This window comes from Colletotrichum karsti, assembly GCF_011947395.1.
Source record: "Colletotrichum karsti strain CkLH20 chromosome Unknown Scaffold8, whole genome shotgun sequence".
NCBI lineage: Eukaryota > Fungi > Ascomycota > Sordariomycetes > Glomerellales > Glomerellaceae > Colletotrichum > Colletotrichum karsti.
The window spans coordinates 1,264,788-1,291,616 of NW_024065908.1; the positions used below are offsets into that span (position 1 = coordinate 1,264,788).

A 26,829-nucleotide genomic window follows, 5' to 3' on the forward strand; every position below is an offset into this window, starting at 1 on the left:
AAGAGCGGGAGGGAAAGGCACAACGACACGGAGGAACTTTCAACAGAGCCAAGGTATGCGCAATTTTTCCAACAACGGGACGAATATAGAATATCCAAAGCAACCCCAAATGTCCTTAGAGAGGGGAAAGAGAGGCGTGGAGGAGGAGTGGCATGCACACTTGTCCATCTCTCGCAATAACCGACCTCACTAAGGTGGTCTTGTACGTACTGACTGAAGCAGTGAGCATTCTCGACAAAGCTCACTGGAGCTTGGCAGCACCTGTCGTTGCATCCGCATGGTTCGACGATGCACGTAAGGATGTTGATTGGACATGGCTATTCAAATCGAGAGGAGGCAGGTCAGTGGTAACGGGTAGGACAACGATGTGGTTGGACGGAGGATGGAAGAGCAGGCTTGCGGAACCCTTGCAACTGATTTACAACCGGCGCCAACTCTGCCAAATCGACAACTTGACCCTTGCTGCCGCCCGCCTCCCCTGTCGGCCAACTGCAGTCGTGATAGGCTGAATAGATGCAGCCGCTCTGGATACCACATGCTTGCACGTTGGCGCAAGAACATACGGCCAATCAGAGACCAGAAGTGCGTGATGGACGACCAGCCACATGCAGAGCCGGCGGTAAGCAAAAGATGGGGGGAGGATGGGTGAATGGCAAACAATGGTCACAACGCCTGCCATGGCGTGTCCTTTTTCGTCCCTTTCGACTACTCGCCCACTCGAGGCATCCGAGTCTTGCTGGACTTCCAGCCCGAGTTCTTGGGTTGCAACATTCATTTGAACGGGCGTCGTCGGCTTTGGTGGGGCTTCGAACCATCAATCATGGTCTGCTTGTTCTTGGCTTTCGGTGAAGCTCTGGAGTGGCCAGCTAGGCCGAGTGACTGGTAGTATGCAGGCAGAAGTACAGAGTACGGATACACAGCGACGTGTGTAATAGCCGTGGCAATTGCGACCGTCCACCTTCACCGGCGCCCCCAAATATCACGTTGGCTATGCTGGTATTCTGAGTAACCGATAGTTGGAGACGGAGTCCGGGTATCCGTAGGCATCACATTCAGTTGATGGCGGTATCGCAAGTACAACGAGGATCGCGCAGAGCCTTGCTGTGATGGTCGAGTACCGGCGATCTGTGTGATGGACGAGCAAAGAATAGAAACGCTGGTTATCCTGCTAGGCGAGCTTCCATTCTGAGAAATGAGCTTGATGCCGTCAAGGCTGTCAGCAGTCAGCGTCAGCGATCCCCCTTGTAAGATGTGATGATGGTGGGAGGCGGGTTTTAAGGTAAGACTTGGCCCGTGTTCCGCCGTTGGCCTCGTGCTCCGTCCGAACAAATGGGAACCAAATCTGAAATGGTGTCCGTGCTTGCATATAATTGAACTCGGGCTCTATTTTTATCGGAGGTTGAGGTGCTGGAAGGCACTCGTTTCTCTTCCGTGCCTTGAATGCCGGTTGAAGTGATCGCGGACGAAGCCGGCTCATCTGGGAAGTAGCATTTTTCTTTTCTGGAAGAGGTCCAATGTGACCTGTGGTCTTCAATGATGCGGGCAGACGCTGCTAGCCAAAACCAAGCTAGGCCTGACCCTGAATATGGAACTGCGTTCGCTTGAGTGTGCAAAGCGACATCTTGCTGGTTGCACAGTTGTTCGTCTCTGGAACCAAAGCGATGCTGGATTGCATCATACTCCTTTGTCAAGAAGTGTCAAGAAGCGACGACCGTGCTCGACCCCTCGAGAAACCGAAGAGGCTATGACTGTTGGAATTGAAGGCGGCTTTCGTTTCATATGTCGCGAGACAAAAGTATCCGAGATTCAAAGGCTTCAAGTCCAGTCGCACTCTGGGGTTTCTTCATCAATAGGTAATTCCCTCATGGATTGGCGTTGGAGGAGTCTTGAATGTAAAAGAGCCTCATCGGAGCCGATCAAATTCGTGGTAGTCTGGGCTCTGCCAGTTTTCGAATGTTTCCGTTGATGATGACCGAAATTTGACTGTACTGGTTTGAAGAAATGAATGACTCCCAAGTTCCAGGACCCGGAAGGCTGGGAATTTGCGTGGCGCCAATCGTGATATCTCGAGGATGCTTTGGTAAGAATTGCGACTTCAATGGTAACTTTAGGTCGGGGCGATTCACCAGTGTGTTTTTCCGCCCGGCGGGGCTTATCTTATCAGTACCAAAAGGGCTTAGCGTGCGAGTCACACACTGGGCTGCACTTTTTCGATTCGAGGCTTCAGCGAGGCAAAAATCCACGATCGCCCCAACCCGACGTCACGAAACCCACGAACTAACGCCATCCTCCTCGAAGCTCGTCGAAACCGTCAAGGCAATCGGTGAACCACACGGCGAACTCGAATTTCAAGAAAATTCACGCCCTCCGCCCGTCGCAAAACCCCCTCGACAACCTACCCCGCCATCAAAAACCACAACCAATCGCGACAATGTCTGCCAACGGCGAACCCAAGTACGACGACATCGAGTCGGAGTCTGACTCTGGCGAGTCCGTCGAGGAGCAGACCGAGCTCAACGAGAACGAGGAGAAGCCCATCAAGTCGGCCCTCAAGAAGTCCTCCAACCCCGTCACCGCCGACACCACAGTCCAGCGCCCTCCTCTGCCCCCGCAAACCGATCCCAAAGACCTCGACGTCAAGACCCTCACCCCTCTGACCCCCGAGATTATCGCCCGCCAAGCAACAATCAACATCGGCACCATCGGCCACGTCGCTCACGGAAAGTCCACCGTCGTCAAGGCCATCTCCGGAGTCCAGACCGTTCGTTTCAAGAACGAGCTGATCCGTAACATTACCATCAAGCTTGGTTACGCCAACGCCAAGATCTACCAGTGCGATAACAAGGAGTGCCCTCGCCCGGGATGCTTCAGGAGTTACAAGAGTGAGAAGGAGGTCGACCCTCCCTGCGAGCGCGAGGGATGCAGCGGTACCTACAGATTATTGCGCCACGTCTCGTGAGTCTCCTCCGAAAGAGCTTACCCCGGAATCGTGAATGCAAGGTGGCTAATCATGCTCCACTTAGGTTCGTCGACTGCCCCGGTCACGACATTCTCATGAGCACCATGTTGTCAGGTGCCGCCGTCATGGACGCCGCCCTGCTGCTCATTGCAGGCAACGAAACCTGCCCCCAGCCCCAGACCTCCGAGCACTTGGCTGCTATTGAGATTATGAAGCTGGACAAGATTATCATTCTGCAGAACAAGGTCGATCTGATGCGCGAGGAGGCTGCTCAGCAACACTACCAGTCCATCCTGAAGTTCATCAGAGGTACCGTCGCCGGAAAGTCTCCCGTTATCCCCATCTCTGCCCAGCTCAAGTTCAACATCGACGCCGTCAACGAGGCCATCGTCAACACCATCCCCGTCCCCGTCCGTGACTTCAGCCAGGCCCCCCACATGATCGTCATTCGATCCTTCGACGTCAACAAGCCCGGTGCTGAGATCGACGACCTGAAGGGTGGTGTCGCCGGTGGTTCCATCTTGCACGGTGTCCTGAAGCTCGGCGACGAGATCGAGATCCGCCCCGGTATCGTCACGAGAGACGACAAGGGTGCCCTCAAGTGCACGCCCATCTTCAGCAGAATCGTCTCCCTCAACTCCGAGTTCAACGACCTCAAGTACGCCGTCCCCGGTGGTCTCATCGGTGTCGGTACTCGCATCGACCCCACCCTCTGCAGAGCCGATCGTCTCGTCGGTTTCGTCCTCGGTCTCAAGGGCCAGCTGCCCGAGATCTACAGCGAGATCGAGGTCAACTTCTACCTCCTGCGCCGTCTCCTCGGTGTCAGAACCGCCGACGGCAAGCAGGCCAAGGTCGCCAAGCTCACCAAGAACGAGGTCATCATGGTCAACATCGGTTCTACTTCAACTGGTGCCAAGGTTGCCGCTATCAAGAACGATGCCGCTAAGCTTGTCCTGACCAGCCCTGCCTGCACAAACATTGGCGAGAAGGTTGCTCTGTCCCGTCGTATCGAGAAGCACTGGCGTCTCATTGGATGGGCCACCATCGCTGCGTAAGTTATCCTCCACCCCCCCTGAAGACAGTAACGAAGTACTGACGGTCAACAGCGGTGTCACCCTCGAGCCCAGCACGGCCTAAGTGCAGCCTAGCAAAGAATCAAAAATTCAAAATCTCAAAAGCCTATTCTTCAGCATCACAGGAGTCTAAAAACGAATCAGTCTGGTAGAGCTGGTGGGGAGCGGGAGGGGGTTGATGGCAAATTTTGAGTACCAGGCGGGTAATGAATGCTTATGATAAGACACCACCGCGTTAGACTTGATGTGGCCGGGGAGATTGAGAGCTCTCAACGATTCGAGACGGTGTCACGGATTCACAGGGAAAACGCAAAAGTAACCTTAGACGGTGTATGCTGGCAGATAGGCCCGGAAGACGAATGAGCCCTCTTCTATTATCATTTCCTGACTTTGCGTGCATGCTTGACCAGGTTTTCTATCACGCCTTCGAAGGCTTCCCGATCGCCTATTTTCTCATCCGTCTTCTTGGTCCAGTATTCCAGGACCTCCTTGGCCGTGCCCTCCATCGCTTTCAGTTTGGCGACGTGCGCCTTGAGCTCCTCATCCGTCATGCCGTTGAGCGCCTCCTCCGTCGTCGTGCAAAGCTGCTTGGCGGACACCAGGTCCAGGTCTGGTACAGGTGGCGGTCCCTTCTTCTTGGGTGCTGCGGGCTTCCCCTTGGAATCGACCGATGTCGTGGACGCGTTCGCTTCTTGTCGCACCCTTGATAAGGAGCGCGAGTCTGACGATGTTCGTGGGGAGCCTGAAGAGTTGACTTGTAGCGACGGAAGTACAAGCTTCTTTTGCTTGGAAGCTGGGAGAATTTCGTCTAAGTCAACCGGCACGCCGAGCGAAACGAGGAACAGACGCCTGATGCGGGATCGGATCCAGTCTGGTGGTGCCAGCGGCGGTGGCGCTACCAATTGTGACCATAGTGATGCACTTCGGGGTGTGAGGAAGATTGGATTGTCCTTGGTGATTGGTGGAGGTGACGATACGTCGAGGTCTTCCGGAGGAAAGAGTGTGTTTAGGTATGGGTCGACAGCTTGTAATACGTCTTCACCATCTAGGCCGTCGAAATCGGGTATGGACTGAATTCCGCTGTCAGCTTTATTGGGCAATGGCAATCCCGAGAGGTACTCACAAACGGTAATGAGGGTATTTGCGGAGCAGGCGCAGGAGCAGGAGCAGCAGGGGCCTCGAACTCGGGTTGTTGGAATCCGTCCTCAAAGTCGTCGAAATCACCATCCGCTTCCTCTCCCTCCTCAAAATCGTCAAAGTCGTCACCGAAATCGTCATCATCGCCGTCTCCGTCCTCTCCGTTAGGCGGCGGCGCAAGGCTGGCACTTGAAGGGGCAGAGGACAGAGCGTTCTTGGACGGTTTCCGCCTCATTCGAGGGGAGCTTGGGGGAGCGGAGAGCGCAGGTGATACAGGTGGGATATCTACGGAGGACGCCAGGTCAACGACGATTGCTCTTTGAATTTCAGGGATCTCTACATCGTACCGGTACTGCTGCCGCCCTCCTTGGTGTCGTCCTCCTTCTTCAGGACCAAGTCGGCCGGTGCATCTGCCTTACGCTTCTCCTCATACTCCTCTGAATGCGGCCCTGACGAGCCCGGAACCTCCTCGACGACTGTCTTGGGGATGGGCTGTCCACCCGGCGACGCTGGGGGCACAGGTTCCGAGGAGGTCTCTTCTTCGCTCTTGTTCTCCTGGATCGCAATCTCATCTGGCTCTGCGTCGCCCTCCCTCAACCGGTAGGCCTCCGTGCCAGGGACCTCGCCGTATGACGGTTCGTCGTCGACCTTCTCTACGCGGGTCTTGGGGATGGGGGACGTTCCCGGGCTGAGAGGAGCGGATTGCGCATCGGAGAAGTGATCTTCTGAGTCGGAGGATTCAGCTAGAGAATGTCAGACAACGACTGGGACAGTCATCTAGGGAGAACAGAGTGACTAGGGGGCTTACCCAGGTCGTGGGCACCAGGGTCGCTAATGCTAGACCGCTTGGGAGGCGTAAGGGTATCGTCGTCCTTCATGGTGCTGTTTCGAGTGCAATTGCGAGCTGTGAAGAGGTACTTTTTGGCGATTCGAGGAATTATGCCAACTTGGGAGTTATCGATGATGGAGGAATAGGAGTGGGTGTGGAGGGGGGAACCTGTCGATTAGCGGATACGTAATGCGTGGGCCAAGCAAGAAGCTACGATATCCCCAGATCCAGTATTTGAGCTCCTGCAACTACTCTGGACCAAAAGTTGAGGAAGGCTGGCGGCACCTTTTAAGAAGACCAGAAAGAGCAACCTTTTGGGCACAGAGACAGGCAGGGCACGAAAGCAGGCTCTCGTAGACGCCATCAGCAACCCAAAGGTGCAGCTGTCAGGAGCCAGCAAGCATCACGTGGGTCTAGACCCGGCTAATTCCGCGCTAGTACCAATTCGTGAAGATGTACTGAAATGGTGCAGGCCATCAGCTGAAGGTACCTGAAGGTACCTTGGCTGCACAGTCCCCGGTCGCGTTAGTCGCGTGGAGGCCAAAGGCTGGAGCATCGCAAAAAAAAAGCTGCCAGCCATTGTCAACAGCTACCCTCACCCCAACAACCAGCAAAAATACCCGTCACCAAATCCTTAAGCAGCTCGACCGACGACAACCGACTGCTGTACGACGACGAGAAAATATTTTGAGGTCGATTCGCACCTCAATGCGACGATAAGGAATCGCGCGAGCCCACAGCAGCCGAATCACGAAGCCCCTGTGACTCGCAACCTGCGAGCAGCCATCAACCATCACCCAGACAACTCCCGATCGATTATTCACGAAGCTTCGATACAATGTCTTTCAGCTTTGGAAACCCATCCGGTACGCCGGCTTCGAGCAGCGGCACGAACCCGACGACATCTGCGCCGGCCAGCGGAGGCCTTTTTGGCGGCGCTGCCGCTGGAGGCAGCGGCTTCTCCTTTGGTAACTTGGGCAGCAATACGCCTGGAGGAGCAACCGCTGGTTCAAGCAGCAGCACTCCTGCGGCGGGCGGAGGTCTCTTTGGTGCCAGTACAGGACAGAAGCCGGCGGGCGGTCTCTTCGGCAACGCGACACCGGCAGCGTCGTCCTCAGGAACACCCGCCTCGGCCGGCGGTCTTTTTGGAGCGAAGCCTGCAACTGGCGCATCTTCGACTCCAGCGGCTTCTGGAGGTCTCTTTGGAAACACGAGCTCGAGCACACCAGGCGCGTCTGCGCCTGCCTCAGGAGGTCTATTCGGTGGTGCCGCAGCTAGCAGCACTCCTGCTGCGTCATCTGGCGGTCTTTTTGGAGGTGCTGCCGCGTCAAAGCCGACTACAAACCTCTTCGGTGGTGGAAACACAGGAACATCTACACCATCTGCTGGAGGTCTCTTCGGCCAGAACGCTTCTTCAACACCCTCATCGGCACCTGCACCCTCTGCTGGAGCTGGAGGACTGTTCGGTAACATGAACAAGCCTGCTGCCAGCACGCCAACCGCCTCAGCAACCACAGCTACCCCTGCGAAGCCTGCACTTTCATTCGGAGGATCGACTACTCCGGCTGGAGCCCCCCCTGCTGGCGCAAGTAAGCCTGCCACTGGCGGTCTCTTTGGTGGTGCCGCAGCATCTGGCTCGGCTGCTCCATCTCCATTTGGAGCCGCGGCCGCCGCGAAGCCTGCAGAGAGCAGCGGCGCTGGTGGTCTCTTCGGTGGTGCTGCTCAGTCCAAGGCTGCTTCGACGGCTCAGCCTGCCAGCACAGGAGGTCTTTTCGGTGGTGCGCAGGCACAACAACCTGCTGCTGCTGCCGGCGGCCTATTCGGTGCTCCGAAGCCGGCGGCATCGCCCGCCCCCGCCTCCGGCGGCCTGTTCGGTCAAGCTGCTACTACCAGTGCGGCTCAGCCTGCCTCAACTCCGGCTACCGCTCCTGCTGCCTCCGGTGGCCTCTTTGGCAATGCAGCTTCCACGCCGGCCGCGTCCACAGCACAACCCGCAGCCAGCGCCGGTGGTCTGTTTGGAGCGAAGCCCGCGGCCACTTCCGCCTCTACTCCGACTACCACCGCAGCTCCGTCCTCTCTGTTCGGTGGTGCGACTACTGCTGCTCCGGCGGCTAAGCCTGCCAGCGGCGGTCTCTTCGGAGCCGCTCCGGCAGCCAGCACGTCTCAGCCGGCAGCTGCTGCCACAACCACGGCGCCGGCCGCTACCCCTGCCGCTGCCACAACATCTACAGCCCCCAGTGCGACTCCCGCTGCCGCCGGCGGTCTTTTCGGTGCGAAGCCATCCACCCCTGCAGCTCCGGCGACGACTCAGACCGGCACTGCACCTGCTACTACTACTGCTGCCGCTACTGCCACATCAAACACCCTTGGTGCCTCAACCACTGGCCCAACTTCCCAGCTGCCTCGCCTAAAGAACAAGTCAATGGATGACATTATCACTCGCTGGGCCTCTGATCTGTCCAAGTACCAGAAAGACTTCAAGCACTACGCCAACCAGGTTGCCGACTGGGACTTGGGCCTGGTCGACAACGGCGAGAAGATTCAGAAGCTTTACTTGAACACGTTCGAGGCTGAGAAGGCCAGCCACGAGATTGAGCGTCAGCTTCAGGCCGTCGAAAGCCAGCAGGACGAGCTCGAGGAGTGGTTGAACCGCTACGAGAGTGAGGTCAAGGAGATGTTCTCCAAGCAGATGGGCCAGGGCGAGACACTCGCCGGACCTGACCAGGAGCGCGAGCGCACCTACAAGCTGGCCGAGAAGCTGACTCAAAACCTTGATGAGAAGAGCAGAGACCTGTCCAAGATGGTCAAGGAAATCAACGACATTTCCGGTACTCTGAGCAAGGGCACCAAGCCAGAGGATCCCGTAAGTTGCTCCGTATCCTACTCACATACGCAGTCGCTAATACATTTCCAGTTGAGCCAGATTGTCCGTGTTCTCAACGGCCATCTCTCGCAATTGCAGTGGATCGACACCAGTGCGGCATCTTTGCAAGCCAAGGTGTCTGCCGCTCAAAAGGCGAACAACAACATGGGCAGTCAATATGGAGCCCCGGAGACGGACGCAGCAGAGAGCTTCTACCGGTCTTATATGGGACGGCGTTGAGATGGATTAGGGTAGAGCATTTAATGTTTTCTTTTACGGTAGCACACGAGAGAATTGGGAACCCGCATGAAAACTCCGAAACGGAGAGATGTTAATGGCTCGGTCCAGGACTTTGAACTCGCTCGCATTGAGTGGGATGGGCGGCACGCGGAGTGCATCCCGTACCTTATGTACATGTACACTAGCCTAGAATGTGGTGAATACCAGGCGTTGACAAGACAGTTTTTTTTTCGATTTCTCATGACCTGTTGCAAGCGTCTGCAGCTACCAATATGCGCCGGATCCTGCGGATATCAATCTTCCTCTCGCCTAGGTCGTGCCGGGCCTCTCGCCCATATTACGGCCGGAATTGCAGGTGTGCGTGAATATCGTCGCTTTAGTTGTGCTCACCACCCTGCTCCTTGGTGATCTCGTCACTTTGAGGGGGGGAAAATTGTTAGCGGGAACTCCGAGGGCATCATCGTTTTCTCCGGGGGTGGACGAACATGTGGTCGGACAGCTGCTGGAGGTGGGCCTGCTGCTCGGAAACCTTCTTCCTCAGCTCCAGGAGCTTCTCCTTCTCGCGCTGGCGGATGGCGTAGTCCTCGTTGGCCTTCTCGCGGCGCTGGAAGGCATCGCTGCAGTGCGGGAAAAAATCAATTGGTTAGCTCAGGGAGGTCTTGACACAAGTGGGAGCGAGCGAGCAATCAATCGCAACCATGCGCGGTCGTACGATGGATGGATGCTCTGTAGACAGGCACTTACCCTTGTCCGCCCATCTTCGGGGGAGCTCCAGTGTCTCCCTCGCCCATAGCTCTGGCGGTGGTGGTGAAGGCGGCTCTGGAAGTAAAGGTCAAGGGGCGGGCGGCGGCCTTGGCGACGGTGACGCGAAGCATTTTGACGGTTGTGGTGTTTTTGGAGGAGGAGGAGGTGGTGATGTGCGGTGGTGGTTGTGGTGTGCAATTGCAGGAGTTGGTTTTGTAGGTCGAAGATGGGTTCAACGGGAGAGGGCGATGACGATATGTTGCCGGGACCGTCGCTTTTTGTGATAGGTGGGCGTGTGGAGGTGGGTGGTCGGTGCTGACAGCTGACGGGATGGGGGAAAAGAGGGAGTCTGGCGCGCCGTGGGTTTCTGCTGGCTGCGGCCTGCGGATACTGCCATGATCTGATTCTTGGACGGGGGGCCCGGGGAGCTTCGGTCAGCTTCTCTTTGTTGCGTACCCGAGTACGGGAAGTGATACGTCATTTTGGGCGGCTGGTGAGGTACTTTGCTAACATGGAGACGGCCGGCATTTTTCGGCTCGGTGGAAGTAGGAACAAGGCAATATGTTTTCCTCAGGCCACTGAAGGAGCCACGAGGGAGTCATTTGCTTGCAGAGACGTACGCTCCGCCATGTTCAGCTCGTGCTTGACCGCTATGGTTCAGAGCACCACCCGGAATCCCGCGATAATGGATAGCCGTCCTTGAGGCATCACGATATGGACCATGGCCTGCCGGAAATAACATATAAACCCACTTTGTAAACAGCAGCCTAGGAACTATCGTCCGCGTGACTTGTTCTACCCGGCTGTGACTACTGACCTTGTCATCCTCATTACTGCTATTATTTTGCAGGTGTTCCTCAATGATACTATTGGACGTGCCTGCTTAGTATGAGGATTTATGAGAAGCCTGGTTTACTGCTTGATGGACAATTCAGACGGGTACTGTTGCCGCCGAATCTACAATGCTCACGTTTTGTTGGACAACAGAACAAATAAGAGAAGGATACGACCAATCACTCCCAATCTCACGGACTACCGTCCGAGAGCAGCCGTAAGGTATCGTTATCCCCGGCAAGGCTGAATCTCGGCGACGACTGGGATGTTCCCCGGGCTAGGAAGAGGGATTTCGGGCGATCTGTCTCTTGCCAGATGGTCCGGCCGATGGGGTTTTGCTGCGTGCGAGTGGTGCGACGTTCTGTGTCTTTGTCTCGCAAAGGTAAGAAGTGGAGAGGGAGCCGCCAGACAGGTACTGCGTGGTGTTGGCCGCGTGTGTAAGTGTGCTGCCTCTGACGATAGCGCCAACATTGACATTTCGAGGGAAAGATGTGGCTTCCTTTGGTCTAGAACACAGATAAGTAGGGGACTAAGGTTCGGCAGAGCACCGAAATACGGTTCAGACTGCAGTGACACCGCCACAACCTAACTTCTGGTAAGGCAGCGGGACTGCACGAGTGCCTGAACTCAAAAGACGGTACCAATGAGCACGGTGGAAGATGATTGCATGAAAAGAAGAGATGAAGTGGGATTGAGCACGGGAAGGAGGGGTAAAAATCGGCTTCGGGGTCCCTGACTGATTGAGGCGGCGGACTGCAAAGCTGTAGAAGAGGTCAGGGCCTCGCAAATTAGTCTTGGAAGTTGCAATAGCATCAGAAGCAGAACCGTGACGTGATCCAGTCCAGCAGCCGTCAAGTCAATGGAAGTCGGTTACCCTCCAGCCGGTGCCTTGGATTGGCGCCAGGTGTTGCTTGTCTGGCTGAGGTGCCAGAGTCCACTGCTTCAAGGCCGACGACGCTGCACCGGGGAAGGAGCGCTGTGCTGGGGAAGTCGATCCACGCAAATCACCTTACCTAAGACAATTGGAAGTACCGATTTGTATCTCCGTACTTATCCTCCACTGTCTGTCGCAGAGTCAGGTTCGCGGTAAATGGGAAGCAACGCATGAAGTCGCTGGAGAAGGGCACGCATCGAGCCAACTTTGGGGGCATTGGAAGCACCTTCCCACCATCAGGCCTCAATTAGGTGTTGCAGTCTCAGCCGCAACGCACAGCCGCGATACCTTCTGATACATCACCCCAATCAATTCACGTGAGCCGGCCATTCCAGGGCTAGCACGAACAAAACACAAGGGCACCTGCTACAGTGGATGCGGAAAGGGGATTGGCCAACGTGCTTGCCCATTCAGGCCAACCAGTCAAGTCGGCCCCCCGTTCCCAGTTGGCAGTCCCAGTCGGTCCCAGTCCCAGTGTGCCAGTGTGCCAGCGTCCCAGGCGAAGGCCCGCCGCCGCCCAGTCAGTCGCCGCCTTGTCCTCTGCCCGGGCCATGTATTGTGCAGTCCAGAGCCCCTTCCTCAATTTCCATCCATCACCTTTTCGTCTCATCAACTTTCCCAACTTCAAAACTCTCGCACTCCATTAGCAAACGTCAACACCACCGACTATTTTTCCCTTTCGACACGCTCCCTTCCCCTGCTCCGGATCTTTCGAGTCTTGACACGGGAATTATCCATTGCCTCCTATCCGTCGTTCCACCAGAACATCCCCGCCCTTCTCAAAACATCGCACCAAGGTACGTGGTCCCCTCCCCCCATCCCCCCGTGCCCCCTCTGTCGTCATCGCATCCCTCGCCGCAATCTCCTTCCACCGATCCTCAACAACCGCCGTCGATACGGACCGGGCGACCGCTTCGAGACGATACCGTTCCTGCCTCGTCCTGTCCCCGATTGAACGCCTCAACAAGTCTGCGCGCCCTATCTTGATCGGTCAGGCGCGAAACCCCACCAGGAGCGGGGGGCCGAACCAAGTGATGAAGTCAGCGAGGCGCATACGCTGCGACTCGCCCTATCCGTCCTGAATCACCTCGCCCGTCTCGCCGCCATCAACCCGCGCTCCACGGAACACGCTTTTTCGATTTCATCTTGATTTGTCATTGGGAGCGCAAAATTCACCGTCGTCGCTGGCCACGCGTGCTAATCAATATCAACCAACACAGATCACAACCGTCACAATGGGTCAGGAAGATGCTGTGTACTTGGCCAAGCTTGCTGAGCAGGCTGAGCGCTACGAGGGTACGTCGTCTTCACCGCTCCCCTCCGATGGAATATACTGATGAATGGGCCTCCAGAGATGGTCGAGAACATGAAGATCGTCGCCTCTGAGGACCGTGACCTGACCGTCGAGGAGCGCAACCTTCTGTCCGTTGCCTACAAGAACGTCATTGGCGCCCGCCGTGCCTCCTGGAGAATCGTCACCTCCATTGAGCAGAAGGAGGAGTCTAAGGGCAACTCTTCTCAGGTTGGCCTGATCAAGGAGTACCGTCAGAAGATCGAGGCCGAGCTTGCCAAGATCTGCGATGACATTCTCGACGTCCTCGACAAGCACCTCATCCCATCTGCTAAGTCTGGCGAGTCTAAGGTGTTCTACCACAAGATGTAAGAACGAACGTTGAAATTGGCCAGCAAGGAGAGGTACTGATTACGTGAATAGGAAGGGTGACTACCACCGCTACCTGGCCGAGTTCGCCGTTGGCGACCGCCGCAAGGACTCTGCCGACAAGTCCCTCGAGGCCTACAAGGCTGCCACCGAGGTTGCCCAGACCGAGCTTCCTCCTACTCACCCCATCCGCCTTGGCCTCGCCCTTAACTTCTCCGTCTTCTACTACGAGATCCTGAACGCCCCCGACCAGGCCTGCCACCTGGCCAAGCAGGCTTTCGATGATGCTATTGCCGGTTAGTGTCACTGCCATCTGATTTCAGGTACATTACTGACAACGTGATGCAGAGCTCGACACCCTTAGCGAGGAGTCGTACAAGGACTCTACCCTCATCATGCAGCTGCTCCGTGACAACCTGGTAAGCCCCCCTCTGTTTCTCTTGGAAGACACCAAACGCTGACTTATCGTCTAGACCCTCTGGACCTCTTCTGAGGCTGAGCCCGCGGCGTCAGGCTCTGCCGAGGCCCCTGCTGCCGCTAAGGAGGAGGGTGCTTCTGCTGAGGCGCCGGCTGCCGCCGCCGCGTCTGAGGAGCCCAAGGCTGAGTAAGGGTGTGGTCTGGTAGCATTCTCTGCAAACCTGCGTTTATCGCCGGAATTGGGTGGACTGGTGTCTACGGAGTGTGGACTGGAGATTTCCTTTTTGCGAATCGGCATTGTTTAGGCACTACACACAAGAACTGTGAAGGGGTTGATTTCTCCTTACGGAACTGGCAGGGGGCTAAATAAGAGCATTTTGGAGGTCGATTGCACCCACGTTGCTTTTTTAGACTCTAATGCAAGACCGTCTGGACAACAACAAAAAAAGACTAAAATTGCTTTCAATAGAGCACAACTCTCACTAGTTTCGTCGCTTCTGGCTCCGTTGCGCTGCTGTTCACTCTTTTTTTCCTAATCAACAGTTTCGCTGTAGCCGGTAATGTCGATGAAATCTGCTCACATGAGAAGCAATAGCGTTGAGAATGGCTACAGTGATTCGGCATGTCACGGCTACGTGCCAAACAGCCTATTGAAGTGACAAGTATTTGAAGATGACAGTCAAGGCGTGCATTTGGCCAGACGAGATGCATTAATGACGATGTCCATTTAGTCATCTACTACTGCAAAATGAACCTTCATCCATAAGCTGCAGTCCTGACAGCCGACCAGCAATTCCCCGTTCTCTCCCGCTTCCTCCAAATCGGTCTCCGTAAACAGAAAACCCCGAGGGTTGCCGCACCTGCAGTTACGATACCAGCACTCGGCCCCTTCGTCGAATTCCAGATCGTCGAGATCCACGTTCTCGATGCCCGTCTGGAAGGCCTGCTCGCGCTTGAGACCTTGGTTGTTCGGGGCGAGGTCGAGCGACCGGTCGTACTCGGCCTTGGACCTGGGGTCGGCGAGGACCTTGTACGCCGAGGAGATCTGGTCGACCGTGAAGGTTTCTGATTTTGTTGTTGATCTCGTCGGGTTTGATGTTGACGACGACCCTTGGCTCTTGAGCTGTGGGTACTTGTCCGGGTGGTTCTGGAGGAGGGCCCGGTGGTAGGCCCTCTTGATGACCTGCTGCGCCTGTTCGGGGGCCTGGTCCTGGAGGAGCTTGCGGGTGAGGCCGAGGACTGTGTAGTGGGTGTGACCGCCGGGGGCCGCCGGGGGTGTTGTGCTCATGTTGATGAGGTTGCGGCTGGGCGCCCCGTGAGGTTGTTCGGCGGCGCGGGTTTGCACGTGAAATTTTTGACGAATCGGGAGTTGAGGAGTCTTTGATGGGTCACGTGAGGAGTGGGAAGCGGACGACGCAACTTTGGTCCAGAAATGAAGACACGGAACGAGGCTTTTTTGGGTTTTGATGCGGATTGGTACTGGGAAATTGTTACCGAGATACGTTTAAGTTTTCTTCTGCAGTGTGCAGTTGGAGGATTGTGTGTTGGTTGAAAAAATCCAATGGTTTGAAGTGGTAGCACGAGAACGGGGGCTTCGAGAGTTGTTTGATTCGTTTCTTGTACATGATAATACATGATGTATGTTCCATACACCGTCTATAGTAGTCGACACATCGTATCTCGAAAGTCCAAATGAGTTGCTTATTTGGGGAACTTTGTCCAGTTCTTCTTTCCAACCTGTTCTCATCGTCAGTACACGAACCGCACTGGGGCAAGATACCAAACGAACTCACCTTCTTCCACTCCTTGATAAGCTTGGGCATGGCGAGTATAGCCTCTCTCCTCTTCTCCATCCTGCAGAAAAACTAAGTCAGTTGCCGCCGTCTTCAAGAGCCGCCACAGCACCAAGATGACGAACCTGGGCATCACCATTCTCTCGTGGATCTTTCCCTTGACCTTCTGTCCGACACCGGTACCCTTGACCCTCAGACCGAACTCGACGCGCTTGGCGATGCGGTTCTCGGTGCCCTTGACCGTGGGCGGGAGGAGCTCCTCGACGCCGTGCTCGCGCGCGAGCTTGACGATCTCGGCCTGCCGGCGCAGCGAGTACTTGGGGTCGTGGTACAGGCCCGTCACGGGGTGTTTCGTGGCGGCGAACGGGTTCGGGGCCTGCAGCTGGAAGCCGGTCGGGACGTGGTTCGGCGGCACGATCGAGGGGTGCGGCCACCGGGCCAGGATGCGCTGGAGGCGTCCCGGCAGGGCCTTGGCCAGCTGGATGTGCTGTTGCGCTGACATTTTCGGATCGAGGTCGTATCCTCCTATACTGACAACGCTTTCTCACGGGGCGGACGGGTCGTGGCGATGGGAGTTTTCTCTCCCTCCCGTGGAACTTCGGGGTACCGCGGGTGATCGTTCGGGTTGGGAGGGGGGTTTCGGTCGACGCAAGGCCTCGTCGATTCAAGGTTGGCTCGCGACGATATTGGATGCAGGATAATTTTGGCCAGCCTTATCCACACCCCTGTACATGCGGGAGCTGCAGGGGTGAGAAGCTCGGTGCGAGGGGCAAGAATTGCCGACAGTAACGCTACATGATTGGCTACTTGTAGATTCGAGCTGTGGCGCAAATTGTAGCCTCTTCGTGATTCTCGTCTTCCTTGCCACTACGAGTCTCCCGTCCTTGCTGCAAATGGGGTCCCTAGCTTTCTCCCGTGATCATTTATTACACAATATGAGCACTTAGTGACAAACACGATCACAGATATTAGGCAAAACTCTTGAGGTCTCTAACTAAGGCACCTGGATATTCCAAGCTTCGCGGTACCTGGATCGTTGAAGTGGTCTGTGCACTTACTCACCAGCCCCAAGTACATAAGGCTGCCAGTCGCAAATCGCATCGTTGCTCTGTTGGTGCTACACTTACGGATCCTTCACTTGGTCGACGACGCCGCCTTCGTCTCTCAAATACGCCTCACGAATCAACAGCTTTATTAACCGAAAGACCGCCGGCGAGATGAACAACAACAAAAAGGCACCCCTCGATCTCGAAGAGATCATCCGAAAGAAGAAGGCCGCCGACGCAGCGTCCTCAAAACTTCGATTCATCCCGAAGAAAGAACGAGAGAGGCAGGCGGCAGAACGCGCAAAAGCCGAAGAGGAGGAACGCAAGAAGAAGGCGGAGGAGGATGCGAGGAGAAAGGCCGACCTCGAGAGAAAATGGGCGGCTGAGGCCAGCAACGGCACAAATGGCGTCAACGGATATGGCAACGGCAACGGCAACGGCCACAGCCGGGTGCCTACCGGACCGAAAGCCATGAACAACGGCCAGAATCAGAACGACGACGGACGTCGGGGACGACGAGAAAAAGCTGAGACGAAAGCGACGACAAAGGATGGCAAGGAGAAGAAGTCGGCAGACACAATAGAAGCAGAGCTGTTGCGAAACCGCTACCTGGGGCCCGAGGTGAACAAGGAGTCGAACTTCAGCGTGAAGAAGAAGCGGAAGCGAGCGACGGAGTTCAAGTTCGAGTGGGACGCGGCCGAAGACACCACCCTCGACAACGACCCGATCTACGACTCACGCATGTCACTCAAGTCGTTTACATATGGTAGTCTGGCGGGCGAGTTCAACGAAGAGGCCGAAGAGATCGCGCGGAGGAGGGCCCGGATGATCGAGGAGCGGGATCCCGAGTTCGGGAAGCGGCGCGCACAGGAGTACATGGAGGATTTCTATAACGCACGGGATCGCGCAAAGGAACGCGCAAACCGGACCGGCCTCGGCAAACACTGGTCGAAGAAGGCGCTGGACGAGATGCGCGAGCGAGACTGGAGAATTTTCAAGGAGGACTTTGGTATTGCGACAAAGGGTGGCCTTATTCCCAACCCCATGCGCAGCTGGCAGGAATCCGGCCTGCCCCGGCGCCTGCTTGACATCGTCGACCGAGTCGGCTACACGGAGCCCACACCGATTCAACGGGCGGCCATCCCGATTGCACTGCAAGCCCGAGATCTCATCGGTGTCGCCGTCACCGGTTCCGGTAAAACTGCGGCATTCTTGCTACCGCTGCTCGTCTACATTTCAGACTTACCGCCGCTCACCGAGGTTAACCGCAACGACGGCCCCTACGCCCTCATTCTCGCACCGACGCGTGAGTTGGTCCAGCAAATCGAGACGGAAGCAAAGAAGTTCGCCGAACCGCTTGGCTTTAGAGTCGTCAGTATCGTCGGTGGTCACTCCCTCGAGGAACAAGTGTTTTCGCTGCGCAACGGAGCCGAAATCATCGTCGCGACACCCGGTCGTCTGGTGGACTGTATCGAAAGACGTCTTTTGGTCTTGTCGCAGTGCTGCTACATCATCATGGACGAAGCAGATCGTATGATTGACCTGGGTTTTGAGGATTCGGTGAACAAGATTCTCGATGCTCTGCCAGTGACGAACGAGAAGCCAGACACGGACGATGCTGAAAACGCAGCGATGATGAAGAGGTACCTTGGCGGCAGAGACAAGTACAGACAAACCATGATGTACACGGCCACGATGCCGCCGCTGGTTGAGAAAATCGCAAGAAAGTACCTGCGACGCCCTGCCATTGTCACGATCGGTAACGCGGGCGAGGCCGTCGAAACAGTCGAGCAGAGAGTGGAGTTTGTGTCCGGAGAAGACAAGCGCAAGAAGCGCCTGCAGGAAATCCTGCGCTCGGGAGACTTTGCTCCACCCATCATCGTATTCGTCAACATCAAGCGGAACTGCGACGCTGTGGCGCGAGACGTCAAGCAGATGGGTTACTCAGCGGTAACACTGCACGGAAGCAAGACCCAGGAACAGAGAGAAGCGGCACTGGCGTCCGTCCGAAACGGTCAAACAGACGTGCTGGTTGCCACGGACTTGGCCGGAAGAGGTATCGATGTGCCGGACGTATCGCTCGTCATCAACTTCAACATGGCGACCAGCATCGAGAGCTACACGCATCGTATCGGTCGTACGGGTCGCGCGGGCAAGAGCGGTGTCGCCATTACGTTTTTGGGCAACGAGGACGCGGATTTATTGTACGACCTCAAGCAGATGCTTTCCAAGAGCTCGATCTCGAGGGTACCCGAGGAGCTGCGTCGGCACGAGGCCGCACAGTCGAAGCCCACCAGAGGACACAAGAGGGCAGGTGGTGGTGGAGAGGAGTCGTCAGGCAAGGGGGGTCAGTGGGGCGCCTAATGTGTGGTTATGGATGATGGTAGCACGGCGAGTGGATGAGGGGACTGGGCGACGGCAAATGGACGCAAAGAGCGGAAAAGATCTTGTCTCAGAGATTATCGTGATTAATAGATTATCGTGATAATCTCTCTATGTCCGAGCCAAAAGCGTTCGGCACCTCGGGGCTTGTGGCGGGGCATCAGCTGCTCCCTGCCAATTGTGCCTGACAGCGGGGAAGGATTCGGGGTTTCCAAGGCTAGCTCCCGCCGACCAAGTCGACACAACCCCACCACTGGTCACTTTTTCCAGGTCTGATGTCAGGGCCGGGGCGTTCTAGGCGCATAGCACCTCTGCAAAAAGAGTCGGATATACAAAGAGGTAGACATGGAATCAGAAGAAAAATTGCTGGGTATGTTGAAGAGAATTTTCTGCAACCCAAACCTCCTCCTGCCTGCTGCTGCGCCCAAATCTCCACCGTTCCGGTTTCTCACCGTTCCTTTCACATGGTTGTCAATATAAATCCTCGGAGGGCGCCTGCCACGAGAAATGATCGTCTTGGGTTGACAATTATTTCCCTCTCGTTCGCCTCCTAGCGTGAGCGTTTTTTCCCGTTCAACAGACAACGCAGTGACTCCAGACGCTAAGCCCGCCCCGGTATCGGTGGGCTCCTCTCATTCGCGCGCTCGACACAGACACACGGAGGGAGCGCAAAAGGAAAAGAAAAAAAAAAAGGACATTCCGAGTGACCGACACTCTGTACGGCCACTTTCGCTCTTGCCCCGCGCATCCATCCTATGGTCATCCCACCTCCCTGATTCAACTCAGCACGAGGGGGAGCAGTGAGGACAGTGCTGAATAGACTTCTATTCATCCGTCCTGCACTTGCTCCTTTCTGGAAACAACCTGTTACACTGTTTGCCTGCGGCCGCAGCAAGCTTGGTGAGCGATATCTGCTGAGCGGCAACTCGGCCAGCCCACAGGCGCAAGCTAGGTAGCAAGCGACAAGCAAGCAGCAAACAGCAAACAGCAAACATCTTCCCCTTTTTCTCCCTTTCCACCGACCTTTGTCGCCGTATTACTGCCAAGGCGTTGTGGCCCGTCACCCTTTTAGTCCCACCGTCGAAGGCGTTTTCCAGAAGCTCAGGTAGCTTTCCACATCATTCTTCGTCCGATTGCCAACATGATGGACACAGCTGGAGCAGCCATGGAAATCCCCCACCATGACGCACCGGTCTCGCTGAAGAAAAGCCGCACCGCGGCGTTGGAGGCGGTTGAAGACATTGTCTACGGATCGGTAAGTCGCACATCCTACACCTGGAGCTTAGGGATTGCTTTTCTGACGAGGGCGTTGTACAGGTCGCCGGTGTTGTCGGCAAATACATCGAATACCCTTTCGACACGGTCAAAGTCCGACTTCAATCCCAGCCCGACAACCAGCCCCTCCGCTACAAGGGCCCGCTTGACTGCTTCCGCCAATCGATCAAGGCGGAGGGCGTCCTCGGGCTCTACCGCGGCATCAGCGCCCCGCTCGTCGGCGCCGCCCTCGAGAACAGCAGCTTGTTCTTCTTCGAACGCATCGGTCGCTCCGTCGTATACTCCTCCGGCATCGTCTCGAAGGGCCAGGACCTCTCGCTCGGCGCGCTGTGGTTCACCGGCGCCTTCTCCGGCTTCTTCACGTCGTACGTCCTGACGCCCGTCGAGCTCGTCAAGTGCAAGATCCAGGCCCCCGCGAGGGCGGACGGCTCTGCGCCGCCGCAGCTGCGCCCGCTCGCCGTCATCCGCGACATCTACAGACACAACGGCCTTAGAGGCTTCTGGGTCGGCCAGACGGGCACGCTGATCCGCGAGTCAGGCGGGTGCGCCGCGTGGTTTGGCAGCAAGGAGACGGTGACCAGGTTGTTCTACCACCTCAACAGCCGGGCCGCCAAGAGCAAGTCGGAGAAGGAAGCCCTCGCGGCGAAGCCGCTGCCGCTGTGGCAGCAGGCGCTGGCGGGCGCTTCGGGTGGTGTGTCGTATAACTTCCTCTTCTTCCCCGCCGACACCATCAAGTCGCGCATGCAGACGGCGGCCATCGGCGATGCGACGCGGAACCGCACGTTCTTGCAAGAAGGCGTGGCGGTGTGGCAGCATTACGGTCTGAGGGGCTTGTACAGAGGCTGCGGCATCACCTGCTTGCGGTCTGCTCCCAGCTCGGCCTTCATTTTCATGGTTTTTGACGGCCTCAAGCAACGATTCCCTTTGCAGTAGAGGGCCTTGTTTTTGCGTTTTGATATCCTAGACTTCGGGCACGTGGAAACGGTTGCTTTATTTACAAAAAGGCATTTTAGAGGCGTAAAGGAACAGCTTAGGCTGATGGTATATATACACATATATGAGTGGTGGTCAGTGACTCCTGTGAGACAGTGGGAGGTAGATGTGAGCGTGGATATCAACTTTTTTTGGGCTGGATTGTTGGTTTTCTAAAAACAAACTAGGAACATGCTTAGACGACGAATAGAACGCCTTTTAGACATTTCACAGGTTGGTACGAGTATCAGCACAGCCTTGACCCAATCGACTTTACTGCTTCTTGCCGGCGGCGGCTTTCTCCTCGGCACCCTTCAGATCCCAGTTGTTGAGGTATCCAGCACCAGCACAGAGGTAGGTCGCGAAGCCGAGCCAGCCGAGGTAGGGGACGAGCAAGCCTCCGGCGACGCGGTCAACGGAACCCCAGAGGTAGGTCAGGTACGAGTTGACACCGAGGAGGGCGACGATGTCGACGGTGGCCTCGATGGGGCGCTTCCAGACGAAGAAGAGAGGCATCCAGATGAGGTTGAGGCCGAGCTGGATGGTGTAGAGCGTCGCGCCCTGCTTGGTCATGTTGATCTGCTCAATCGTGGAGAACGGGGAGAGGCCGTTGTGGATGGCGCGGTAGGCGGCGTAACCCATCATGCTGTTTGACATTCGTGTTAGATGGTTGGCGGTCAAAATGAGATCGGGATGGGATGTTGTTGACTTACCCGTAAAGGAGAGTCCATACGGGGCCGAAGACGTACGGCGGTGGGCGCAGGGGCGGGTTCTTGATGGCGGCGTATGTCTTTTGGGTTTCCTTGGCTGTGGTGATCGTGTTAGCCTGTGTTCGGTTCTGCGACGGGATGAGGAAGGGCTCACGTCGCGACGAGTAGCCGACGGCCGTTCCCAGAGCTATGGGGAGCAGGATCGAGGCCGCGGCATTCTCGAATATCTGGTGGGGCAGCGTCAGGGCGGGGATGAAGGTTGTCATTGTTGCGATCGTTGATCTCTTATATCTTCAATTGCAGAATCTTGGCGACAAAGTGTCAGTAAAAGCCTCAGGAGAGTTCGTGGTGTTTTGTTTTATAGCGTGTGTTGACGTGGACTCTTGTTCGTCTGGAACATGCGATGGTAATGTGCCTCGGGGCGGGTCCCAGTCCGACCTGCGAGATGTGATGGATAGCTCTACAGAGCTATGACGCAATGCACTGACCTCTGACGGGCAATTGGCACTTGTCGCGACGTTCAGATTCACTTGAATGGGAGGAGTCGGGTGTTGGAGGGAAATACTGGCTGTAAAAAACTTACGATTCAACAGGTGATTGGCAATTCTCGAAAGAAGACTGGCTGGGCGAGAATGCGACAGCTCTCTTTTTAATCGGGCAGATGGGGTCTCCGTTCCTCAGATGGGCATGTTCATGTTGCTACAGGGGTGAAGCTCTGGAGATCGCTGGGGATCGGCCACTGCTGCGCAGCTCAATTACGGGCATCTCAGGTCGAACTGACCCACGGGCGGCGGCTGGCAGCTGTGATGAGCTGAACCGCTATGTGAGGTCGGACGCAAACTGCCGACAGCCTTGCGAGAGACCATCGCGACTTCCTCCTGCTCGGTGCGAATTCCAGTGCCTCTGGTCTTTTTCAATTCTGGCAAACTCCTTCCACAACCAAACCTGAAGACGGAACAATCACCAAACTCATGCGGAAACGCGAGGTATGCACTTAAACAGTATACCAACCTATCCGGGTATCCCGGCAAACTCGCGCTAAGCCCCGTTGGTACCGGTGGATCTCTCCAGCCGACTCTTTGTTCGTGTCTCGTCGCCTTCCATCGCGGCCGCAGTCAGCCTTCCGATCCCCATCTTTACTTCGTGCATCCCAAGGTCTCGCTTTGGATTACAACAACTTCACGCTTCATCGTCGAGGCATACGCCCTCGCAACCGAAATAGTTCGTTCTTCCCTTTCTTTCTGCATCATCTTTACTCGCTGCACCCATTGTCCCTCCTCCATCCTCTCGATCCGAGTCCCCCAAAATACAATTACTCCTGTCTTCCCTCCCCAACAACCACCATTCAATCTGTTTCCCACCCGGCTCCCTGCCCTCCGTTTGTCAATCCATATGATCAAGCCGGCCTCACTTGGCGCCTTACTTTCTTCTTCCGTTTGCTCCGTTGCTCCTATCAGAGACGAGCCGTTTTTTCCTCAATCTTTGCCGTCTGGCAATTGCACCACTTTTTACTGCTGCTACCCTCCCGAATTCTCAATTCTCTCTTTCTCTTGTCGCCCCGTTTTCCCACTTGAAAACCGTACCTTCCTGCAAGAATGATTTCTCTAACCGCAATCGCGTCGCCAAACAATAGGCTTCCTCTTTTTCTCCCTCTCACCTCTTCCGATCGAGCAAACGGGCGGCGACACATGAGAAGCGACCGCGCCACTACCCGACGCGATACTTAATCTGGGCTGAAGGGCTGCCAATTCCCCAACCTTAACAAAGAACGGCAGAGGCCATCCATTCTTGTTTTGTTCGCGACGACTCAGACTCGGCAAAGCAAAGATGGACTCTTACTCCTCTCACCGCGACTCCTCCGCGCGCTCGCCGGGCGACAGGACGTGGAGCAGTCGCGACGAGCCACGAAAAGAGGAACGTGGCGACACATTCTATCGCGGCAGATCTCCTGGTGCGTAACTTATCTTGTCAATTGAGCCGCCACGGCGATGGCGCCTGTCGTCATGAGATTTCATCTTGTGCAGGTCTGTGCATTTACTTACATCTTTCCTCAGGCCACGATCGCCGTGATAGACGTCGCTCTCGATCTCCCGCACCCGTCGATCGATACGAGCCTCGAGGTCGCGGTCGCGACGAATACACAAGCGGACGCGACAGAGACGACCGTCGAGGAAACAGAGATGACCGGGATAGGCGCATGGGATCTCCCCCGGCCAACATCGATCGATACGTTCCAGGACAAGACAGCGGTCCTACTCCATTGACCGTCAACCCTCTCGCGGATCCGGTTAAGCTCCCTTACCAAGTGGGCTTTTCGTACTTTGGAGAATGGTGGAGGATGAATGAGAAGATCAAGGAGGAGAAGGAACGCCAGCGTACTGGTCGCCGTCGCGAGCCTGAACGCGTTCGAGGTCCCCGCGAGGCCCAAGAAGAGCGCGAGAAGGAGAAGGCAAAGATCCAAGTTGCTTATGACGCCTACAAAGAAGAGCTTCAGGCCAAGATGGCACGCACTTTCGTTGCAGAGCACAAGAAAGAGCAGTGGTTCCGCGAGCGCTACGTCCCTGAGATCCGCGACGGCTTCAGGTCACAGCTTAACGAGTTCCGCCGAGGCACGTACGGTCAGTGGGAGCAGGATCTCGAATCGGGAACCTTTGACGAGTTCTCCTTAGAGGGCCTGCCCAAGAGTGAGAGCAACGGCGTTGGTGGCATAGTCGAGAAGGAGGAGGGTGAGGCGACGGCAGCCAACGAGATTTTGGGTGTCGGAGACCTTGTCCCCGCCAATGGCGCAGACATTAGGGATGAGAACCTGTATCAGCCAACCCTTCTTATCAAGACCATCGCACCCCATGTTAGCCGGCAAAACCTCGAGACCTTCTGCAAGGAGCATCTTGGAGAGGACGAAGGGGGCTTCAAGTGGCTTTCACTGTCAGATCCGAACCCCAGCAAGCGGTACCATCGCATTGGATGGGTCATGCTGCATCCGTCTTCAGAGGTCGCCCCGACAGTCGTTGACCGCGCGGATCCCAAGGATGAAGACGAGGACATGCCTTTGAAGTCGCCCGCTGTCGTGTCTACGGCTGACAAGGCCTTGGACGCTATCAACGGCAAGACTGTCAAGGACGAGGTTAGAGGCGACTTCGTCTGCCACGTTGGTGTACACAACCCACCCACTCACCCTCGAAAGAAGGCGTTGTGGGATCTCTTCTCCGCACCCGAGCGAATTGAAAAAGATTTGGGCCTCGTCCAGCGCCTCATCAACAAATTCGAGGAGGACTTTGGCTCAGATTTCAACGCTGTGCTCAAGATTGAAGAGAGAGTCGACGATCTCAAGAATGCGGGACGTCTTCAGCCTGTTGTCAGCGCTACCAAGAAGCCAAAGGCCAAGCGCGAGCGTGATCTCGATGTCGACGACGGCATGGAAGACGGCGAAGACGGTGCCATTGATGAGGATGAGGAGGAGGGCGCTGTGGATGAGGACGAGACTGACGACGAGGATCTGCTTGTCAAGAAGAAGCAATTGGATCTCATGATTGAGTATCTCAGGCGTGTCTTCAACTTCTGCTTCTTCTGCGTTTTTGAGAGTGACTCTATCCATGAGCTCACCCGCAAGTGTCCTGGTGGTCACTTGCGTCGTCCCAGAAGCACTCTCGGCTCTGCAGCAAAGGCTGTAGCGCGTGCAAGCGCCAGTGGAGAACCGTTCCCTGGCAAGAAGCGCAGTGAGATTGAAGAGGAAGGCGAGGCGGCTGATACCGACAAGAAGTTCCGCAGTGCCACGGGTAAGGCGGAACAGCAGCTGCTCCGCGCATACAACTGGGTCAAGACTTTCGAGGACAAGATCACCCAAATCCTCGAGCCCGAATCTAGTGATCTTCGCAAGCTCGGAGGACGGCCGGTGGAGGATGCTATCAGCGAGGAGCTCCTCAAGTACGTCAAGCAGGAAGACGAGCACAAGTGGAGGTGCAGGGTTCCAGAGTGCATCAAGCTGTTCAAGGAGGAACACTTCTGGCGCAAGCATGTTGAGAAGCGTCACGGCGACTGGCTCGAAAGTATTGAGCAAGAGGTTAGTAATCCTGTTTCTGTTGTTACGTTCCCGTACGGTAAGCTAACAAACCGCAGTTCCGTCTCATCAATGCCTACGTGATGGACCCGTCTCACATTGCTCCGTCAAGGACGGACGCCAACTCCAATGGTCACTTCCCGCCTTCCAACGGCCAGCCTGCCACTGGAACTCCCAGGGGCTTCAACCTGCAAAACTTCACCATGAATGGCATGATGCCAATTCCGGGCTTCCCAATGCCTCCTGGTGGTTTTGGCCAGTTCATGGGCGGAGGGCATCCGGGAGCGCAAGCCGGCTGGAACGCCGGCGGTGATGAGCGCGGTGGCCCCGGTCCCATTCGCCGTGGAGGCATGGGTGGTGGTCGTGGCAACTACCGAAGCGGCCCCTACGATCGTCGTCCCAACCCTCGCTGGGATGGCGGCATGGGCGGAAGAGGCCGCCCCAGCGGTGGAAAATGGGGAGATGGCGCGGCCGGAGGTGCTGCCGTTGGCCCTCGCGAGGCCACTCAGGGACGTAGTCTCAAGAGCTACGAAGATCTCGACCACGTTGCAGGCGGTGGCGGTGGAGAGCTGAATTATTAGGGCATGGATCGTTCCCAACGTCTCGGCCGTCTACAGGTTAAGATTGAGAACTCTGGGACTTGACTTTGAGGGGCGTTACCATTCTAGCAGCGGGTAGATGACTTGCAGTTGAAGGGGCACGAGAGGCTTTTGTGCTCTACCCACAAAGCTGACCCCGTTGCTTCTTTGCACCATTGGGCATCAGTGCCATGTACTTTGTAAAAATACGCAGAAAAATAGGGAATAGTTAGGGACTGGGAATATGATATTTCCTTTACTTTGTCTGGGTCTTTGTTGGTGACCTGGTTCTTGACCCCCCAGGTCTGCTTTCTTCTCATCGTTGT

General features: G+C 56.1%; 11 protein-coding genes across 11 annotated transcripts; 6 read left to right on the forward strand and 5 right to left on the reverse strand.

Annotated features, from left to right (window-relative positions):
* Positions 1-2,431: 2,431 nt before the first annotated feature.
* Positions 2,432-4,096, forward strand: CkaCkLH20_03499 (eukaryotic translation initiation factor 2 gamma subunit; the record flags this gene model as incomplete). The annotated part of the gene is made up of 3 exons (XM_038886218.1): positions 2,432-2,955; positions 3,024-4,010; positions 4,066-4,096. 3 exons carry the CDS (start codon positions 2,432-2,434, stop codon positions 4,094-4,096), a joined length of 1,542 nt encoding a protein of 513 aa, XP_038748727.1.
* A 313-nt stretch (positions 4,097-4,409) lies between these two features.
* CkaCkLH20_03500 (uncharacterized protein) lies at positions 4,410-6,047 on the reverse strand (the record flags this gene model as incomplete). The annotated part of the gene is made up of 4 exons (XM_038886219.1): positions 4,410-5,102; positions 5,156-5,454; positions 5,517-5,912; positions 5,978-6,047. The coding sequence occupies 4 exons, from the start codon at positions 6,045-6,047 to the stop codon at positions 4,410-4,412; spliced, it is 1,458 nt and encodes a 485-aa protein (XP_038748728.1).
* A 789-nt stretch (positions 6,048-6,836) lies between these two features.
* CkaCkLH20_03501 (uncharacterized protein) lies at positions 6,837-9,101 on the forward strand (the record flags this gene model as incomplete). The annotated part of the gene is made up of 2 exons (XM_038886220.1): positions 6,837-8,861; positions 8,913-9,101. The coding sequence occupies 2 exons, from the start codon at positions 6,837-6,839 to the stop codon at positions 9,099-9,101; spliced, it is 2,214 nt and encodes a 737-aa protein (XP_038748729.1).
* Positions 9,102-9,477: 376 nt separating this feature from the next.
* CkaCkLH20_03502 (mitochondrial ATPase) lies at positions 9,478-9,976 on the reverse strand (the record flags this gene model as incomplete). The annotated part of the gene is made up of 3 exons (XM_038886221.1): positions 9,478-9,517; positions 9,587-9,718; positions 9,846-9,976. The coding sequence occupies 3 exons, from the start codon at positions 9,974-9,976 to the stop codon at positions 9,478-9,480; spliced, it is 303 nt and encodes a 100-aa protein (XP_038748730.1).
* Positions 9,977-12,848: 2,872 nt separating this feature from the next.
* CkaCkLH20_03503 (14-3-3 family protein) lies at positions 12,849-13,881 on the forward strand (the record flags this gene model as incomplete). Its single annotated transcript, XM_038886222.1, has 5 exons — positions 12,849-12,909; positions 12,966-13,272; positions 13,328-13,569; positions 13,622-13,692; positions 13,747-13,881. 5 exons carry the CDS (start codon positions 12,849-12,851, stop codon positions 13,879-13,881), a joined length of 816 nt encoding a protein of 271 aa, XP_038748731.1.
* Positions 13,882-14,417: 536 nt separating this feature from the next.
* Positions 14,418-14,978, reverse strand: CkaCkLH20_03504 (DnaJ domain-containing protein; the record flags this gene model as incomplete). The annotated part of the gene is made up of 1 exon (XM_038886223.1): positions 14,418-14,978. One exon carries the CDS (start codon positions 14,976-14,978, stop codon positions 14,418-14,420), a length of 561 nt encoding a protein of 186 aa, XP_038748732.1.
* Positions 14,979-15,391: 413 nt separating this feature from the next.
* CkaCkLH20_03505 (60s ribosomal protein l25) lies at positions 15,392-15,985 on the reverse strand (the record flags this gene model as incomplete). Its single annotated transcript, XM_038886224.1, has 3 exons — positions 15,392-15,427; positions 15,484-15,544; positions 15,609-15,985. The coding sequence occupies 3 exons, from the start codon at positions 15,983-15,985 to the stop codon at positions 15,392-15,394; spliced, it is 474 nt and encodes a 157-aa protein (XP_038748733.1).
* Positions 15,986-16,700: 715 nt separating this feature from the next.
* Positions 16,701-18,893, forward strand: CkaCkLH20_03506 (pre-mRNA-splicing ATP-dependent RNA helicase PRP28; the record flags this gene model as incomplete). Its single annotated transcript, XM_038886225.1, has 1 exon — positions 16,701-18,893. One exon carries the CDS (start codon positions 16,701-16,703, stop codon positions 18,891-18,893), a length of 2,193 nt encoding a protein of 730 aa, XP_038748734.1.
* Positions 18,894-20,052: 1,159 nt separating this feature from the next.
* On the forward strand, positions 20,053-21,119 carry CkaCkLH20_03507 (amino-acid transporter Arg-13; the record flags this gene model as incomplete). The annotated part of the gene is made up of 2 exons (XM_038886226.1): positions 20,053-20,166; positions 20,229-21,119. 2 exons carry the CDS (start codon positions 20,053-20,055, stop codon positions 21,117-21,119), a joined length of 1,005 nt encoding a protein of 334 aa, XP_038748735.1.
* Positions 21,120-21,431: 312 nt separating this feature from the next.
* On the reverse strand, positions 21,432-22,134 carry CkaCkLH20_03508 (benzodiazepine receptor family protein; the record flags this gene model as incomplete). Its single annotated transcript, XM_038886227.1, has 3 exons — positions 21,432-21,804; positions 21,872-21,965; positions 22,023-22,134. 3 exons carry the CDS (start codon positions 22,132-22,134, stop codon positions 21,432-21,434), a joined length of 579 nt encoding a protein of 192 aa, XP_038748736.1.
* A 1,561-nt stretch (positions 22,135-23,695) lies between these two features.
* CkaCkLH20_03509 (arsenite resistance protein ars2) lies at positions 23,696-26,506 on the forward strand (the record flags this gene model as incomplete). The annotated part of the gene is made up of 3 exons (XM_038886228.1): positions 23,696-23,819; positions 23,923-25,928; positions 25,985-26,506. The coding sequence occupies 3 exons, from the start codon at positions 23,696-23,698 to the stop codon at positions 26,504-26,506; spliced, it is 2,652 nt and encodes an 883-aa protein (XP_038748737.1).
* Between the last annotated feature and the right edge of the window lie 323 nt (positions 26,507-26,829).